This window comes from Pimephales promelas, chromosome 4, assembly GCF_988280905.1.
Source record: "Pimephales promelas chromosome 4, fPimPro1.hap1.1, whole genome shotgun sequence".
Lineage (NCBI taxonomy): Eukaryota > Metazoa > Chordata > Actinopteri > Cypriniformes > Leuciscidae > Pimephales > Pimephales promelas.
The window spans coordinates 10,911,080-10,932,512 of record NC_142772.1 but is presented as its reverse complement, the minus strand read 5'-3'; the positions used below and the strand labels follow the sequence as shown (position 1 = coordinate 10,932,512).

At 35.7% G+C, this 21,433-nt stretch overlaps 1 protein-coding gene across 16 annotated transcripts in view; it reads right to left on the bottom strand.

Moving 5' to 3' along the window:
* The window catches only part of mast4 (microtubule associated serine/threonine kinase family member 4), a 200,744-nt gene that overhangs the window by 35,825 nt on the left and 143,486 nt on the right, over positions 1-21,433 (bottom strand). For 9 of the 16 annotated variants that reach the window (XM_089129959.1, XM_089129960.1, XM_089129948.1 and 6 more), the window contains 3 exons: positions 11,971-12,059; positions 8,853-8,922; positions 7,209-7,287 (listed from right to left, as the gene is read on the bottom strand). In XM_089129959.1, the coding sequence (XP_088986085.1) occupies positions 7,209-7,287; positions 8,853-8,922; positions 11,971-12,059 (238 nt within the window). Of the gene's footprint in view, positions 1-7,208; positions 7,288-8,191; positions 8,213-8,852; positions 8,923-11,970; positions 12,060-21,433 lie in introns of all 16 variants that reach the window. The other 7 variants (XM_089129945.1, XM_089129949.1, XM_089129946.1 and 4 more) reach the window with 1 other exon arrangement.

The window sequence follows — 21,433 nt, the reverse complement described above, 5'->3', positions numbered from 1 at the left end:
TTTCTGTAAACTGAACATTAGTTGGCTGGTGTGCCAGAATCTCACTTGCCATCTCCTGTAAGGATGGGCAGCTGCAGCAACTGTGTCACTAAACAACAACAACCAGACAGTGAGTGAGTGGATGGGCAGTCTGGCACAGTTTCAGGGACATATTTACCAGCAAACAAATCTGGCACTGCTCAGAGGCACATGAATCAGACGGGGACAAAGTCATGGCAGCATCTGTTGTCCATGGCAGACAGTCTCAGCCAAGTATCATTTCATTTGTGCATATACAGTAGATGTTAGTGCAAGGACACAGACACAAACCAAAGCTTCAAAGCATATGAAGCTTGCAACAACGACAGCATACAAAGATGGTGGTATTCGCTGTATACAACAGGCTGCAAACTATTTTAGTTGCTAGTTGGAAATCCTACAATGGCTATGTGATATTAGCTCTTTTCCAAAACCAAGTATGTGTATATATATATATATATATATATATATAATCATTTATATGTTAAGTAATCAAGACATTACTAACAGGTTAAAGGGCACCTATTCTGGAAAATTCACTTTTACATGGTGTTTGAACATAAATGTGTGTTGGCAGTGTGTGAGCAAAATCACCCTAGAATGATACAAATCCACCCAGTGTTTTTCTTACAATCTCAATAAATCATCTGCACTGTCTCAGAACGAGCTGTTCTAATATTCAGTCCTTTGTGACGTAGAATTGAGCAAGGGGTTTGATTGACAGTGTGGTTGTGGCATAGACCCCGCCCTCGGTGATCTATACAGCATCCTCCATTGTTTCAACGACAGTGTTCTGTTGTGGGATAATCCTGTTGTTGTGGCTTAAAAGTTAATCCTCAAGTGTGGATCGTCGTCTACTGTTTGCGATCCAACGACACCTCCAGTAACAGTAAGTGTATTTTATGATTTTTGAGCAAATAGTCTTTTCAGTCGATGTCAAATGCATCTAAAGTTGCCGTCGTTGTCGTAGGATGTCTGTTCATATCATTTAAACCTTTTTTGTATAGTGTGTAACCACACGTTTATAAATATATATATATATTTTTAAAGATATTGTCTTACAAACTGCATACATGTTGTTGTTCTGTAAGTTAGCCATCTTCTCACATTTGCCACAGAAGCATCTGTATGACAAGTAAACATGACGCCACAGGTCCCTCGCATAAATGTAATTTCGCTTGTGTAGCAAACTTTATCACAGAATGTGTATGTAGTTTCAAAAATATTGCACCAGCGTTAGTGTTTGTGTGTCTGTGTGTGTGCGTTGCACACCCATACTTGGAAAGGGGACGCGATTACAACTCTATATGTACATAAATGTATCAAATAACCATACCGAGACATACTGGTCCATTCTCATTTGTGTTTATTCTGCCGGAGTCTCTTCGTACTATTTACATATTCCGATTCAAACGTACGCTGAATGACATTCAAAACAGCGCGTCTCTCACTCTCTCAGCCCTTCTGCTTAGACCGACTGCCATAGGTATCAAGTTACGCCCTCATCCAAAGGCAGGGTGGGGATATGCAGCTCATTTGCATTGAAGGTGGTAGGCCTCAAAACAGCTCATTTTAAAACAGGGCCTAAAAATGACGTTTTCAAATGGTTATAATAAATTAACTGTGGGGTATGTTGAGCTGAAACTTAACAAATACATTCTGGGGACACCCGAGACCAATATTAAATCTTCTAAAAAGGGGCATAATAGGTGCCCTTTAAGTCAATTTAATGAATAGACTAAGATAGTGCATATACGAAATGCTTGTCTCTAGAGTTAATTTCTTTAGCGAACAAACCTGTTGTCGACATTAAATGCCTGAGGTAAATGTAATGCTACATGAGATCCTATTCTCAAGTGGTTTTATTGATATCTTTCCACCGTTGAAACACCGGTTTAGAGATGTAAACATATCGATAGGTCGTCTTTTCTTTTTACTGGTAGCAAACAGTGTTGCATTGCCATGCGCGCCCCCGTCTGAACTGGAGTGTGGATCACCAGTGACTGAATGTATGTATTCGACGAATACATGTACTGTTACACCCTCAATTTATATATATAAATATCCCTTCGACTAAAGATTTTTCTAGCCGACTAGTAGTCGTTCATTTGGAGAATTATTTGACTAATTGGGCGTTTATATTAATAAGCCATAAATCTAATAATGCGCTAGGGCTGGGCGATAAAACGATAACGATAATTATCGCGATATAATTTTCCTCGATAAAACGATATCAAGAGGTCGATAAATGTTCGATAATATTTATGCGTCAAAAAAGCGGAACGAAACTCATTTAAACCGCGTGCGCCACACGGAGCATTTATCCGCTCGGCTCAAAGTCCAAACGGCAGTGCATTGAGCTGAGCGCGAGCTCACGCAAACGCGCCTCTGATCGTTTTGCTCACGAGATCCAGTGAGAAGCACTTGAGTTCAGCGAAGAACACAAATGTCAAGTTTAAACCAGTTTAAAGGCAGATTAAACACCGCTGACAAAAAGGAGAAACACTGCGCGTAACAGTCAGAATCTGAATTGATACTGAATCCATTTAGCCTACGATGGATTTACTGTAAGGTTAGCCTGGTAATATTAACTGCACCATGAAATGTGGGATATACATATTGAATTGTATAATATTATTAATGTTGACAATGTATTATGACTAATGGAATATAAGTACAGTATTTAATAATGTATTTAGCTGTCAGGCTATTGTTTTTCATTCAAAAAATACAGAAAACAAAGTTATGCCATGATAGTGAGGAGCTAAGTTATAGGCTATACCTGGTTTTTTCTGTGGTTATCATGATCTAAATGCATGATACTGAATGACCAATGGTTAATTTGAATGCAACTCAAACATTTAGAATATTACTTTTTACCAAATAAAAATGTGGTTGTTACATAAGAAAAAAAAAGGGAAAAAAACCCAGATATTACTGTTTTTGTTAGTGAACATAAATTTAAAGAGTAGTTTAAAAACACAATTAACACTCTGGTTTATACAACTTTGTTGCAAAAATCTGCCTTTAAACTTGAAAAAATAAATATTTGACATATATCGTGATAATTATCGATATCGACTGATATAAAAAAATTATCGTGATAATTTTTTTTGGCTATATCGCCCAGCCCTATAATGCGCCATAATTGCCTAAATAAAATACATAACCTAATCAGCTCTCACATGCACACATACAGCTTGCCACAGCGTACTGGCAAACATAAGAATTATGAATGTGTCTAAAGATATTAAGTCACAATGTTGACTCGTCATCTCCGCAGTAGTGGATGCACATTACACAATCTGAGAATAGTTATTTTCCAGTTGAATCTGTTCATTCAAATGTAGACATTTCCAGCTTTCTATAGATGTATTTATCATGTCTGTGAGGCAAGTATAGAGGGAATGCGCGTGACGTCACCGTCGGCCGGCGTGCCTGCAGTTCCTCACAGTGAGTGGCAAAAAGACTGAGCGGCTGTAAATGTGTTCAGCGTGAATGCCGCGAAAAACAAACACAACACACACAAATAAAGTGGGAAAGAGCTTTGTGATTGACTGTAGGCCTACAACTAGATTTGACAAAACATCGGAGGTATATTTTTACAGACTGCTATGGAAAAAGGAGCAAATGGATCGCTGCAATTCACAGAAACAACTGGACTCCAGTCAGCGAAAGGTGGATTTGCAGTTATCATTTTGTGTCAATATGCTGAATTTAGCTGGAAAACCATACCCATATATTTTGTATTGTTATATACAGTACATTAACAGCTCATCAATTAAATATTTATCATTGCATATTCTGCATTATTGGAGGTTTTTTTAATAAACACCGACCAAAAAAACGTATAAAGTTTTAGGGCTGGACGATATGATATATATATATATATATATATATAGGCTATATATAACACTGATATAAGTGATCACCCTGATTTAGACCTACCTATATTATATTTATATAAAGCGTTCACAGGCAAATTTGCTTTATATTTAGGTCTTGCTTTTATTTCCCCGGTGTCGAAATCAGGCAAACATAAATGTCAGGCAACACGATTCCCGGCTGCATGTCAATATCCATGGATCACTGGATCTTTAGTAAGTTGTAAGGAACACTATATTGAGTCCAACATTTAGTTTAAATTGATGAAATTGTTTGATTTAGTCGCATTTCCGCAGTTTTCCCCTACTAAATCCAGTCACGCAGCAGTTCTTTTGCCACTCGGTCAGGCTGAGGGGGGTTGTCACGCGGGAAAGTCACGTGTCAATGCATTCCCTCTATACACTGAATTTCGGTTCATTTTATGTGAAGTTCACGGAAACCGAAATCAACAGAAAGCACGATTATTTTACAAAAGCACAACGTTTTGTTGTTATTGTGAGTTTAGAAAAAAGGTAGTCCCTTTACAGTTTGCATAACTATTTATCTATATGACCAAAAATTACAGAGTATTGATTTGTAGCTTTGTATTAGTAGAAAACCTGTAGTATTTTCGAAAATACCATGCTTTCCAACCTCATATCCCCGAGACGAGAGATTTATGTTTTTTTTTTTGTTTGTTTGTTTTTTGTTTTTTTTGTCTGGAAAAAATCCTCAGATGACGCAAAAATCGACATTTTGCGTCATTGGACATTTTTTTTTTTTGGCCAGAGGCTAAAGACTACAGTCAGTAGTAGGGGCTGTTCTGCATGTTCTCAACCCGCCCATAGAGGGTTGGATCTCACTCACAGAATACACATAGTGTCAGCCATCTATTTCTGGAAGCTAAGCTAGCAGGCTCTTGCTCTGTGGAGAAAGCTGAGTAGTAGGGGTTACCATCCTCTTTTTCCCGGACATGTCCGGCCATCGATGTCCAGGATTCAGCTTTTGCTTTCATTGTTTACATGCACAACTTTTGTTTCAATCTATCTGAATTCATTCCGATTGGTGAATTTGAATGTAGTGTTTACATGAATGCTAAACACGTGTTCGGTTGATGTGCATTTTAACATTGCTAAGAAAATTCCCGCTCCTCCGTGAGAGATACGAGACCGGTGCGTCTCACAGGTGTCGCTCATCGATAATGACGCTACCGACCTCGCGCCGGTCTCCACACGGTCCTAGTCTCATCCTGCCTGCCACAGTAAACAAATGGCGACTGTAGAACGCAAAAGCCGAATCCTGGACATTTGGGCGATCTCGAAACACATTTTCGGGCAGACTCATCACGGAGAGTCACTAGTAGTCTAGACTTGTTTAACTACTGCGCTCTGCTACCGGTAGGCGTGGCCTCCGAGGGCAGTGAAGCAAGTGAGGCAGTGAGTCTTAATTCACATAAGCCAAAAATACATTTTCAGGCTTTTCTCAAGTCTAGAAAGTTCCAAATAAAATAAATGTTTTTTTACATTTCTTCTACATAAATGAACAATTTTAAATACACATAAATCTTTCCAGAGGTGTAGTATCCCTTTAAATGCAAGTGATTGCGCCGGCGTCTGTATGTCATACGGTAAGCACGCTCTCCACACAAACACTTGAATATGCACCTGCACATTTATCTAGGTTAGCTTAAAGGGTTAGTTCACCCAAAAATGAAAATTAAGTCATTAATTACTCACCCCCATGCTGTACCAACCCCGTAAGACCTTCGTTCGTCTTCGGAACACAAATGAAGATATTTTTGATTAAATTTGAGAGCTGTATAACTACCACATTGGCTCCTAAGGGACTGCCTCTTGACGGCCCAGAAAGTCAATGAAGAAAATTTTTAAATATCCCAAGTGACTACCGTGGCTCAACTATATGTTTATCAAGCGACGCGAATACTTTTTGTGCGAAAAAACAAACAAAAATAACGAGTTTATTTGACTATTTCTTTTCTTCCTTGTAGGCCAGAAACGAGATTTCCTTAGGTTTCCACGACGCATGCGCGAGAATTGCTATCTGCTTACACTACTTCAGATCGCAATTCTCGCGCATGCGTCGTGGAAATCTAAGGAAATCTCGTTTCACGCATTTTAGCATTTTCCGATGTTTCAGTGTGGATGAGAAACGTTTAGAAAATGCTTGAAAACACTAGTGGACAGAGAGAGGTTCAAAACGAAAATGGCATTTTCAAATGTACACTGTAAAAAATTTGGAGTAGGATTTACTTGAAAAAACCTTGCTAAACGATCTCACTCAGAAAATGCTAGTAAATTTACAAAGATTTGCCAAGTAAAAACCTAAACATGTTTATCAGTAGCTTTAATTAGAAATCTTTAAGTTAAATTTACTTGGAATGTGGAATTAAGTAAACTTTACAAAAATTAAAATAAGTAATTTTAACTCGGCTTGTAAAAGGTTGATTAATACCGATTTCCTTTGCCTTTATATTACACTTCACTAAAACAATAATCTTGAATTTTATTAGTCATTTATAGTATGTTCTTTACTTAGATCATCTAAGTAATTTATATATACATCATGTCAGACTTTAAGCCTTATGTGAATGCAAACACCTCAATACTTGGTAGACAATACACAATGGTGGTAACATTTGATGGATCGTTTTTGTGTTTGAATGTGTCGTTTTAAGCAAAAAATGTACTCGAAATGTCACAAAATGGCAATTTACTAATACTGAAAACAAAAATCAATGATAAAACAGTGTAAATACAGCTGGAAACCAGTGAAAAATGAACCTCATTAATTATTCAAGGTCCAGTGCATGATGGGAACCCCAGTATCAGAAAAGTTGAGTAATTTTTACTTAATTTTATTGAGTTGATATTGCTCTTTCATTTATACTCGCTTGAAATAAGTACTGATATGGAATTTACTTAGTTTTTTAAATTCTTGCCTGAACTAACTTTTTCAAGTAAATTACATTGGGTTTTTTCACTAGTATTTACTTAACCAAAAAATCATTTTTTACAGTGTAGATGTAGCCTTAGGTTCACTTTAATGGTGCAATTATACTGACAGCGATTTTTTTGCTTGATGCCACCCAATTTCTTTGCGGTCGGTTGCAGGTATGGTCTTCTTCCTATAATAACGTATCTAACTGCTTCACATGGTGGAATTCTACAAAAAAATTACCCAAAGTGGCCATTACTACTTGAATCTCTTCAAAAGCCACTGAAAACGAATGACTTAAGAGACACTTTGTTGCTTCAAAACGCTGCCAGTAAATGCACACAACCATCTGAAAAACATGCAGCACTTACAGAGACGGTGGAGCTGGGTGTGTTTGTTCCATAGCCAGAGGAGGGAAGCGATGCCAAGGACCAGCGTCGCCCATCAGTTCTACAAACACAGACAATCTTCAGTCCATATACCCTCAAGTAATTACAAGTGCTGTATAGAATCATCATCAGTACAGTAAATTGCATATACTAGACTGCATTGGCTCCAAGACATGAGAGGCGAGTGTTACACTAGTACTGTAGATAAAAGGAAAATGCTGAGTGAGTCATTTATTTTCAAAGTAGATCAAATGAAAGACAGTGGCAGTGTAATCCATGAGCTAGGGCTGCTATCATTTCGAGCAGAGCTCTGTGTGCAATTTCCAAAGGGCCTGGCTGATTGAATGGTCTGATGATAATAACAGGAAGACAAATGCCACAAACACTGCATGGGAGGAGAGATAAATGGGTAGAGTAAATACAGAAAAATCCCCAAAATGGTCATGCAGGCACTTAATGTCAATATCCACAGTGAACAGTTATGTACATGGGAAACTTTGTGATGCATTATGGTTGATTTCTGGGACAAATGTACAACAAGTATAATAGAGTGAATCTCATGAATCTTATATCCAGGTCACATTTCACCCCACAATAAAAAGAAATAACATGTAGTAATTGACCTTATGCACAGCTGCACTACTTCCTGAACTTAAGCCAGCTCCTTGTCTCCTGTCCGCCATTATTGGCCGAAATTGATTAATTCAGGCGTGTCTGATTATTGTTGCCATGACTACTGAGCTCAGGCACACCTGGATTAATCAATTTGTCCAATAATGACAGACAGGAAACAAGGAGCTGGCTTAAGTTCATAAAGTCAATTATGTATGGATGTCTGTCACATTGGAATTTTTGTTATGGTTTTTAAAAAAGCTTCATTGTGTGAAAAAAAAGCTTCAATCTGACCTGAACATGTTTATGACAGGTATCATGAGATTTGCTCAATAAACTTAAGTTTGAATTACCTGTCTGCTCTTAGTCCATGACTAGAGGATTATAAATAGTAAAAAATAAATAAATAAATAAATACATAAATAAATAATAGTAATTGGAGTTAAAAAAAAAAAAGTTATAAGAATTTCAGAAATAAAAGACACATTTTTCATCCCACCCTGTCTGATCAAACTGAGTTTGACTTGACAGGTTTAAATCTGAACTTCTGAACCACGGTTTTAAATTTGTTTCCATCTAAAAATGTAGAAAGCCTGTCAACTCCTGAGGTTTTCAAAAGCAGAAACCAGAAGCTTTTATCAGCCACACACTCCTCACATCAAAGATCATTGTTTACTTGAACACTGTACTGATATGCTGATATTCCTGACAGATCTGGACCACCTATTCTAATAATACAGCCATTTATCTCTCAGATTATGCATTTTGAGCACTGGTTTATACAGTACGTTCATCTTTCAACATTTTGTATTTTCTGGTAATCACACCACCATGATATCCTAAGGTGTTGTGGGTGTTTGCTTGTCCTAGTCAAAAGAGCCCGGTCCAAGTCTCTATGATAATCTTGTCCCTAAATATGACTTGGGCCCCAAGGTAAATTTTGGGTAGATTAGAAATATAGAAAACTGAGGTGTCCCATGTAAATAGCATTCATATCTGTTTCCATGTCATTACCTGCGTGTGAAGGAAAAATGAGCTGAAGCACTAGGGGAGAAGTTTCTAGGGCTGTCTTGTGGACTGGTGCCTAAAAGAAAAACAAAATCACATTTTTTTTTTTTACTGTGCCAACAATACAATATTCAATAGTACTGAATCTTATAACAATATTATTGACATCCTATTCTGCAGTTCCAATTATGACCGATCCAGTTCCACCATATTTCTTCTTGAAGAGATAGGGAACATTTTAAGTAAATAACAACATTTTAGTTTGTCACAAAAAAACTAGTAAAAACAGTTTTAACCATATTTTTATGATCCCTTTTTGACTAACAGAAATAACAAACAAAATAAGGGTGAGTTAAACCTAGAGACAGGCCAGAAATGCCCCACACCACTGTCGCCATATGTTCACTCTTATTAGCTGAACCCCACTGTTTCTAGGGGATTGCTTTTGGCAATATGGCCACATTTGAGGGTCTGGGACATCCCAAATCATGGCCGTTTGAGCAAAACAGCTTTTTGCCCTGTAATAATTACATATAATTAACCTGATTGAATAAGGGAAGTAGTTAATAGTTAATTAACAGCCATGTCTGTGGCCCCACCGGTATTGATAAAGAGCCCTGAGCTTTGCTGGTGGTCACTGCTCATTAGTAGCGACTTATTTACTTGATAATAACATTTACTTGACTTATTTACTTGATGATATTCACACACAACTAATAAACAGAGACAAATGATTTGAAAATAATGGAAATAAACTAATAATGATGTGGAATTTGCAAGTTATTAACTGGGGTTTTCAACATCTTATGCCAATCTAATGGATATAAAATTCATAACACATAGAGTATACTATACTCATAGAGTATACTATATATATATATATATATATATATATATATATAGAGAGAGAGATATTATTATGTTATGTTATTATGTTATTATGAACAAAGATTATTAAATTCTGTAAATGTGCAGTTTGCATTATTAATATTATTTTCAGTTTTGCATACGTGCATTATTAGTTCATGTTATAATGAACATTATTGTAAAGCGCTTCCAATTAATTGATTAATATAAAAAGTAATGTATTTCTACTTTCTATTCATAAAATAATTTTTGGGAAAAAAGGGATTAATATTGTTTCCAACAAAAGTAATAAGCAGCACAAACATTTTCAATAATGGGAAAAAAAAAAAAAAAAAAAAAGAAAGAAATGTTTATTGAGCACCAAATCAACATTAGAATGATTTCCGGAATATCATGTGCCACTAAAGACTGGAGTAATGATGCTGAAAATTCAGCTTTGCAATTACAGGTATAAAATTACATTTTTCAATACAGTGCTGGTCAGAATCATTTGCCCCCTTGGTAAATATGATCAAAGATGGTTCCAAAACAAAAACATACATCTGCATTGTTAATCATTTTGATATTGTATTTAATTAAAAAATGCAAAAATCTAACCTTTCATTTAAGTAAAGATTTGAAAGTGTGTATGTGTGTGTTTTTTTTTTTTTTTTATTCCAAGATAACAGCTCTGAGTCTTCTCATACAATGCCTGATGAGTTTGGAGAACAACTGACAAGAGATCAGAGACCAATCCTCCATACAGAATCTCTCCAGATCCTTCAGATTTCCAGATCCATGTAGATGCTTCTTCTCTTCTCTTCGTTATAAGATTTCTAGCACAGGCTGTCAGTTTTTGAACCAAACCCATATTAGATAAATTCAAAAAAAAAAAAAAAAAGCATTTTTGGCAGCAAACACTTAAGATGTGGTTGATACACACAGGGATAAAAAAGTAACCCAAGTGTAAAATGAAATGCTCTGCTGTATCTTTAATGCTGTGGGCCTAATTTTCTGCCAGACATGGCATTATGGATTCGATCAAACAACAACCGATATAAAAAAAATCTAACCCTGACAGACTATGCTATAGAAATCTTATAACAGGCCATGTTTGGATCTTCCAACAGGACAGTGATCCAAAAACAAACATCAAAATGGTTTCAAAACAAAAATGGGTCACTGAGCACAAAAGCATCTGCAACGGCCATCCCAGTGCCAGGCCTGAACCCTATAGAATATGAGTAGGCTGAACTGAAGAGAAGAAGCGCAAACATGGATCTGTGAATCTGAAGGATCTGGAGAGATTCTGCATGGAGGAATGGTTTTCCCCATTTGGTTCTCCAAACTCATCAGGCATTATATAGGAAGACTCAGAGTTGTTATCTTGGAAAAACAAGGTTGCAAAAAGTATTTAATAAAAGGGGGCAAATAATTGTTCCCAACGTGTTTTGGAGAAAAAACATTTAGTTCTTAATGTGATTTCCTCCCCACTTTCAATTCAGCCATCTTTGATCATATTTACCAAGGAGGCAAATAATTCTGACCAGCACTGTATATTCAATAATATTTCACAATATTAATGTTTTTACTGTATTTTTGATCAAATAAACGGTGCCTTGGTGAAGAAACTTCTTTCAATTTTTTTTAAACTTACTTACCCCAAATTTTGAACAGTATTGTAAATCAACTTATAAATGTATTAAACTTTATCATATAATTCAGAACTCAAGTCTATAAATGCTATTCTAAATGGCATCTGAGAGCACATGCTGTTATGAGCCAGTTGACTGCCTCTAGATTTCAAGACTATAAAACTAAAGTGACATTTAATCAGATTAATACACTGTAATTAAATCAACAGTAATGCTGAATGCTCTTTAAAGGTTTCCAATAGAGCAAAGGGGCAGTGTGTGCACAGTCGGCAGAATGAGTAAGACGAAGATCTAGCAGACAGCTCGTGAATTAGACAAAAGACTGCTGCTCAGACACATTAGGTTTTATGGACCAGGCCGTGGTACAAAAGACAGCTCTCTGTAATATAGGTATGAATTAGATTTTGCCCTAATAAAGTGTGAAGCAACACATTTCCAAGAAAGGAGCCAATCAAAAGGTTGATGAAGCTGTATTCATTATATTTGTGGTTTTGTGGATCAATGATATTTCACTATGGGCAGGACAATACTGTGAAATAAAATCCAAGGGTCACTCGAACGGACATCAAAACCATAAGTATTTGTGTACATACACAAACAGAGAAACGCACTGAACCGGTTACCTGTGTGTGATGACAGAGGTGAGTGAGGTCGAGGAAGGGCTGATGACTGTCCACTCCCTATAAGACTTTTTCTGTTGCTTGTTCTGCAGCTAGAAAAACAAACCAAAAAATTGTGTTTTGTGAACAGACCACTGTGTTACAGAAAAATGACAACAGCAAGACTATTTGAGAGGCATTAATACCTTATTTGTGCATCTCTCATTACATAAAGTATCACTGTAGCAAATGTAAATGACGACAGATGTACCAGTAAGCAATAAGGTACTGTATCGCGAATAAGTAACGGCTGAAGGGCGTTGTTAGGCACGACGCGAAGCGGAGTGCCTGCAACCCCTTCAGCCATTACTTATTCACGATACAGCACTTGCCTCGAGTACCTTATTGCTTTTATAAAATAGTTGCCACACAATATTAAAGTAAAAAGCAATGTATTAATGCAACTTTCATGTAGTTAAATCAATAAAAACATTCCTTCCGCTAGAAAAATATAGTCCCTGACTGTGAACAACAACGTTCCAATGTGTAATATGCAGGAAAGCTCAAATAAAAACAACAAACCATTCTCAAACTTTGTCTCATTCTTTTTATTTTTTACAACACAAAATTTGTAAAATTTCCTCACACAAATAGGCATAGCTTATCTCTCAGCAAAATAACAGATAAAATTAAAGCTGCAAGCAGCATTTATCGGGGTTCAAGCATTTAAGCCCTTTAAGCACAAACGAATTTAAAGACAAAAAGTTTTATTTTGCAAGAAAGTAAACACTTAGAAAATGGAGGAAACCAAAGGTAATTTATTAAACATCATATAAGAGATTCAGTAAAGAATCATTTTGCGCAAATGTAAATAGTATAGGTTGGATTGATATTTATAAGTAAGTTCATCTTAAGTATCTTTTTAGTGGACAAACATGCACATATTAAAAAAATGCAGTGAAGAATGTGGTGAGAAGGATTCAGATGTCTCTGTTATTTATGGATCAAACAGCAATGATGTGGAAACCAGGAAGAAACAGTGTGAAACATTGAATGAACTATCCAGTATTCACAGATCAGCAACACCATGGATTTACTGTAGAAACACTAAATGTAACCATGGAAGTTTGGCAGGAATAGTAAGTTAGGCTAAAATACTTTCAAGTTACGTTACGTCGGTTTTATATCGACATTATGAATAAAATTGCTACCCTAAAATGTTAATCTGAAATAAAACATAAACCGTAGTTTATAACTATTACAATATTACATTACATTTTTTTTCAAGGAGCTGTTTTTGTTTTATATGTTCCTAAGAAGAGTCAAGTATAGCTCCATCTTTGCTCAAAGTAAAAAAAAAATGATCATACTTTATGATGGTAGTTTTAATTTAAAAAGAAAAAAAAATTCAGAGAACATTTCTTTGGCATTTCTTTCTTTTTGTTGTATGTAAAACGAACTGAACCGTGACACCAGTGTATCATATACAAAATCGTATACACTGAACCGTGGATTTTGTGAACCATTACACCCTACCGTTTCTTTTGGGATGAATGATTCAATAATGATTCAATTTAGTGAAGTTCCGCCATTTCATAAAATTTGTGAAGAAAAATAAAAACTCTCCAACCCAATACTGCATCTGTTTCTTTCACCTTGACTCAAATAACTTTTAATAATAATAATTAAAAAAAATACACATTCAGTCATTGAACCACAAAAAGAAATGTAATGAGATATTAGATTTGACTCAAAACACAATGATTCAGAATTCCTCCCAATACTCCACCTTGACTTTCAGGACATTAATTCTTTCTTTTTCTTAACTTTTTCCAACTCTCAAGTCATTTACTGGTGGCCTGGGATACCTGGGATACAACTGTATTTCTAAAACAATGGTTCTAGCTTAGAATATAGCCCAGTGGTTTGGTTGAGTGCATTAACAAATGTAAGAATAAGAATGTAGCCTACTGGTGAAAGATTGTCTCTGCTTTGTTTTATAAGAAATATTTCTGTGTCTAGAATTCCTAATTTTCTGTACTCTCAATTGTTGTATAGTAGTGCTACTCATGTTTTAACACCAGGCATGCATAAAAGAGATGTTTTTTTATTTCCTGTTTCGAAAACCACTACAAAACATCGGACTGTAATGTATAGAAGAATGAAACTATGGAAGGATTTACCATTGATATTACACATTTTTTAATGAGGAAAATGAGTTTAAAAAATATTTTAAGGAACATTTAATAGCACTATATTGTTAAATTGTAAATTGTTGATTTTGATATTTTGAATGAATGATAGGTTCATTGACCTAACTTTTTATTGTTTTTGATTAAATGTATTATTTTTATTTGATAGCTGGGACCCCAGGAAGAGAAGGCTAATGGGGATCCAAATAAACAAATGAAATCAGAACATAGCAAACAACATTTACAGCCAATACATGCAATTTACTTAGGGAAATATAACTGAATTTTTTTTGATAGTTATAGTACCTTGTCTTGCCTGATCTGCACCACTTTTTTAGTAGTCCTCAAGTGTGCAAATATATATGTCAAATTTGTTGTAAATATTTCATTTCGTTTTGAAGTTTAGAAACTTATTTACATTTGGGCATTATGTCAATCACTAAAGCAATATGCCTGTTTTCAAATTGCCTGTTTTTTTTTTTTTTTTTTTTTTTTTTTATCTTGATCGAACTAACGCCTTTGAAGATAACAATATTTTTTTTTTTTAAGTTTTAAACCTCTAAATAATACCGTTACAAAAACCACAAGGCAAAACCTGGCATGTTTGGTATCATTGGACTCGGCAAGGATTCAGGAGTATAAAGAGGGCACTCCCGTGAAAAAAAAGCTGGGTTGAAAATTCTCAGGCTCCATCAGGGCATTGTGGTGATGATGTATACTGAGTTTTTATTGAGATACGCCAATGTTCTCATAGACTATCAAGGTACCCTGGACAAACAGACTGCATGCCAATTTTTATTCGACTAATGGTTGGGTGCGGTAATAGCCATTTTCAAGATTTTTTCCCCTGTTATAACGCCACCAAGTGGCCAATCGTCGCAATTTTTTTCATGTGACCTCAAAATGAGCTCATGAACACGTGTCCCATATTTAGCGAAAATATTTCATTCCTTTCACAAGTTATAACCGTTTTAGTAAAAGTGGCTCTGGTGCCATCAAACATTTTGCTTCCCCTTAGTGACCGACAATTGAAATTGTGATTATTTATTTATTTATTTATTTATTTTGATGATTATAGACAGTCAGACTCCAGAGAACATTTCTGCAGTGGTTTGGTTCAGATCGGGCCAAAAACGTAGGAGTAGTTCTCAAAAGTATGTTTTTTTTAAAAAAAAAAAACGCAATTTACTCGAAATTGGTGCCCGAAGGGCAAGCCAATCCAAGGCATGCATCTTGTCCGGCTGGAGCCAAGGATTCCAACGATATAAGACACTTGAGCCTACGCCCGACGGTTGAGGAGTTATGAGCCATATCGTACTTTTGCCCGCTGTAGCACCCCCGTGAGGCCGATCGGGGCATGCCTTTGTGACGCTGTCGGTGGTGTGAGTACTACCAGCCCACAAAGTTTCAAGTCTCTAGGACTTACGGTTCGTCCTGCACGATCAGTTTTACATGGAGAATGTTGCATGATGGGTAAATTAACAATAACAATAGGGTTTCAGCACTTTGTGCTTGAACCCCTAATAAAAATAAAAACAAGGGCACATATTTTGATAGATAACAGTTAGGACTTTAATATAGTTATTAATTTAGTTGCTAAAATGCTGCCTAACAAAAGATACTTTATTTATTGTTGTTTATTTAAATTTATTTGAACATCTCCGTTTATTGTGCACACATTAAATATTTGTCTCGTTTCAATCGGCTCCACTGTGGTGATATTTAACGCAGTCCTCTTTAGTTGGGGCTCAGCGCTGTCAGCGGTGTTTTCTGTCTGAAGTTTTACACTTATGTCCACTCACAGACATAATTTAAAAAGGCTAAAATGTTTAAAGTAAATTTTGATTTACTAGGTGGCATGATGATGGATAAGTGGTTTGAGGAACAATTTGAAGAGACTTCTACAAATACGAACCGTCATGCTGAAATGCAACATTGATACGTACATTCGAGAAGACTCATAATGAAAAAAAAAATACCGTGCAGCAAACCCAATGGGCAGTGAAATACTTCGGTGACTGGTGTATTGACAGGTGTGTTAGGTTTAAGCACATCGGACTGTTTTATAGTTCTGAGATCTTTAGTAGAAATCGGTGTGTGATGCTCTGTTTATCACGACCCTCTCTTCTCATTGTCTTTACGATTCCAACGAAAACATTATTGGATGAGGTGAATTCGCCGTCTCTCATCAGACACCAGGACAAACTCAAAGGTGGATCATTCAGGAATCTGTTCAGACCCGCACGTAACGCTACATAGCTACTGATCCCATATTTTTCTCCTTTGGACCTTCTGACAGTTCCGTAGTTGTCACGGATAAGTGCGTTGAGTTCCGTCTTGGTGATTTGTTTAAAATCTATGCTGCAACCCTTTTCACTACACCAGTCACCGAAGCATTTCACTGCCCGTTGGGTTTGCGGCACTGTATTTTTTTTTTTTACATTACGAGTCTTCTCGAATGTCTCAATGTTACATTTCAGCACTTCAGCATGACATTTCATATTTTTAGAAGTCTCTCCAAATTGTGGTTGCTAAGGGCGCAGTGATAAATAGAACCGTTGGGTGAAGCGGTCATAGCCGTGTTTTATCGTGAATAAAGCACAGCTATTGACCAATCAGAATCAAGGATTGGAACTAACCGTTTTGTAATTATAGACAATTGATTTTATTTTAGAACTGCATTGGTAAATAGCAAATATAGTTTCCTCGAACACTGCTCTGTGAACATGCCAAGAAAAAATAAGATCATGAAAATTTCTAGTGTACATGATCTTAGTGAATTATTTAACACCATTTCACATTCACAATCTATGCCAGGGGCAAATTCATGCACCAGGGGCCCATTCAACCATGTGCCCCCTCAGGTTTTGAGCCAAATGGATTTGAATGCAGCTTCCAAAAGACAAAAAATAATATTTTTACTTTTGATAATGTGATTAGAACATTCAGTGAGTCATGTGATCAACTGCAAAATTCAAATCTGCGTTTGCACTTTGGCTGGTTGTCATGTATCACTACGATTCAGTGTTTAAGAATCTTATCTTAGAATATTGTAGGTACCCTACAAAACAAACAGAGCCAAAAAGTTTTCATATTTTGGTGAAATTCTTAGTTTTGAAGCTAAAACATGTCACAGCCTATAGGCCATACATGCAAAACACCATTGTGTTTTGGTGTGGGTGACAATCCAACAATTTGTATACTGTACAAACTGTGTATTCTAACCCCAATCTCTAAACCTACTACCCATCACAGAAAACTGCATTTTTAGATTTTCAGAAAACATCACAGCTGTTTTCCTCATGGGGACTAAAAATGTCCCCACAAGGTCAATGATTTTGGATATTGCCATCTTTGAGGGGACATTTTGTCCCCATAACATTGAGTTTACCAGAACCACACACACATACAAGTACACAAAATACATCTGGAAAATACACAAATTTACAAGCATTACCGACCATTAAACGTCCCAAAATGTATATTATAGAGAACTTGATTTTTGTGTTTGCCCTTGGAAACCTCACTTGCCATGTAAGGGCATTGCTAAGGTGTCTGGGAGACTACTGAACATTGGTAACTGATTACTTATTGTCTTACCATACAAAAGACCACTGATGCAAAAGCCTCCTCTAAAGAGTCAAAAATGAGATCATTTTGAGTATAGGCTCTTCACACATCGTATATGTTCATCAAATACTTTCACTTCAAATACTTTTTTACTAAATCCCAAACTCAGCCCATTCAGAAATGCCGGGAGAAACCTATAGATCAGTTTGCAAGATGTAAACACTGGTCCAGAAACACTTCCTGTTTCAGTTTGTAACTGTTTTCTTTATTTCACATGTAAAGAAAAAATCTTAAAGATGTTTGTTTAACTTTTTGATTCAGTTTTATATGTTCTGTTGGTTGTAATTTATCCCAGCTTTTATGCAGTGTTAAAAAACTGAAACAGGAAGTGCTTCTGGACCAGTTTTGTTTACATCTTGCAAAATGGTCTATACATAGAGGAGCCTGATAAAAATGTTAATATTAAACAAACACTTAGACAGACTTAGAGGCTTTTGCTTCTGAAATATGTCAAAAGAGCACAACCTCAAGTCTTTATAATGTTCTAACTGCTGTATAACATTATTTTTCATCTGCTCCACTGAAAACTAATTTTGATAGCTTAATAATAGTAACACATATGGCACATATCTATGCAAAAAAAAATCCCTAACCCCAAGTGTGGGCAATTGGAATAGTGATTCTTTAGCAGCACAGTAGTGGAGGACAGGGTGAAATCCTAGAGGGGAATTGAACATGTGACTCTGGTTTCTTCTCTAGTCATTGAACCCAAAGCTGGTGTCTAAATGGCAGCCTGGCAGACATCACTGATGACATTGCAAAGCCCTTGTGATCAACACCTCAGCAAAGAGTCAACTGTCAGTGAATCTATCATATTCATGGTGGGTGTTAAAGGAATAGTTCGCCCAGAAATAAAAAATTCCATCATCATACTCACTTTCAAGTTTTTTTTGAGGAACCAAAAAGTATGCATTTAACACAATATCCAGGCTGCTCTTTTGCATACATTGGATGTGAACTATGAACTATAACCTTCTCTATGATTCATAACTTATCCTATCTCACTTGAAAGCATGAATACTGTATTAAAGAAAAGGCCATGAGAAATATGTGTTTGCCACAGCTTATTATGGAAATGAAGGTTAAGAAAGAGCTCTCTGAGTTAGATAGGTGTACACACGGGCTGAAAATGTGCATGGTTTTAGGAAAACAAGAAACACTTTCCAGCTTTTAGTGAACTAAGATGAATTAGGCAACAATCATAATTATTTGAGCAAGACCTACCAGTGCAGACGAATATGATTAATGAAACATCGAAAAAAATACGACAAACCATGATGTCTTTGAATAATAGGATATTTGAATATACTGTATGCTAGAAAATCCAAAACCATTTAAATAATTTTACTGCAGGTGGAGCATTAGATGACTCTATGACTCTTATATAACTCAATAAAGCAATAAAGCACTTTACAGGGGTCATATTATACATTTGCGTACCATTTTGTTTTAATAGTTTAGCCCACCACAAGGTTTCTTGCATACAAATATAGTTGCACTTTCGTTGTCCATGACCATTTTTCACATTTAATCTGACCCTTAGACTTCAGATATGTAAAATTGTGTAACTTTGGATATGTGCAGTGAACATTTGAAGACACTTTTGTGATCTCACAAAAAGCTGTTTTTGCGATAAATGGTGTTTTGGACCCATGAAAGAATTTTCAGCTGTGAAAGTTACTTTAAAAGAGGAAGAAAAGACCTCTTTAAATGTGAGGCAGGGTTCAGTATAATATCTGGTTCATGAGCGCTCAGTTAAAGAGGATCAGATTTTGCTATTTATACAGCTCTTACACACAGGCAGATTAGAAATGAACAGTGCTCAGCTCAATACTTCTTACTGTAACTATGATGACAATTCAATAACTCATGCTACATCTGGACAAAAACCAACACATAAATGAGTATAAGCAATAGGGCTGGGTATTGACAAAATTTCACAATTCGATTCAATTTCGATTCACAAGCTTGCAATTCGATTCGATTTCGATTCCGATTCGATTCAATGTTGATTATTTTGGATATCAGTTAAAATAAATGGCAAATTTTCTCAAGGAAATCAAATCTCCTAACTAATGTTGTAAATTATGGGAGTCTAGTTGTAGCCTATAATGCTTCATTAGCCTAATATGAAGGTAATAATTAACTGTTTTGTAGCTATACAAACATTTAAATTACACTTTTATTTATTTTTATAATAAGAAGAATATATACAGTAAAACATAAACATTTAAATGGTGGCCATCATAAAAACTTGCCAGATTTATTCAAATATGCATTAAATATTGAAGAACATTAAGATTATAATTCATATGTAATATGGTGTATATATTTACAATATATATATATATATATATATATATATAACTCTTTAGAGTTATTTTTTTCTAGCTGACTAACGAGTTTATGTGGGTTTTCTGAGGTAAATATGACGATAGCAACATATGTTGTAATGACATTGATTACAAGCTGTTTAACTGACGTCTTTCCACGGTTGAAACACAGATTGAGCGAATCAATGTGACATGATACGGATTTCGATAAGTTGTACTCTATCTTTTAACACACTTTCAGATGCGCATTCATGTTTATTTCGCGGTGTGACTGGCATTATTAAGCCGGAAGAGAGATCAGCGCTGCTGCTTCTCTAGAGCTGCGCCAGAGCGATCTCACGCCACAGCGCCAAAACATTATTTATGTTTTTGAATTTCTAAAGAAAATGGACGTAATTTGAAAATTGAGACTTTGTTTCATATCAATAGTAACAAAGGACAAAGATTATTGCGATTTGTTGGATGCACACAGCTGCGATAGAATGTTCCATTCATTCAAATGAAACAGGATAACTAATCAATTCTTGAGATTTAAGAATCGATATCGGTTCGTAAAAAATGAGAATCGATTAATATCGAGAAATCGATATTTATTACCCAGCCCTAAAAAGCAACAAAATGACTGAATCAAAGTATCATTCAATGTTATGCTATTTGACAACAGACATTTTGCTTCCGTCACAGTGTGTAAATTTTGTAACGTGACTAAAGTCACGTTACAAAAGCCAATTGTGAAGTTGTCTCTTTAATGGTCTTGGCTTGTCCTCAGTGAGTTATTTGTTTAATTTACAAAGAGTTAAATCCATCATTGTTCATTGCATACAGAGTCTCTGTTAAATTATATGACAATTTGGTGCATGCGCTTAACACATGCTCCAGCAGTAGTAATCCTGGGAATGTATCGTTTGAATACAGTCATATCTTTTTTTTTTTTTTTGTGCCCCTTTCTCTTTCACATTCATTTCCTGACTCTATTAACTTTCTACCAAATCATAAAAGTAATACTTTGAGTTCATTTCAGTGCTAATGCTAAAAAAAAAAAATGCGAATTATATGATACCCAATTTATAAAGCACTAGAGAAACATCCATCGCCCTGAAGTACAATCTGCACAGTATCTGCCAATGCCATTCAATACAAAAAATGAAACAAAATAAAATATATAATGCCTAAACTACTTTGCAAGTGTCACTAATTTATATCATGTTAACAAACTTCATGGCCAACATATCAGAAGACTCAGAATGTCAACAATAGTCAGAAAAAAAAACTCTAAAAACATGATTTAATTCAAGGACATATCTGAGGAACTAAGAGCCTAATCAAGGTCAG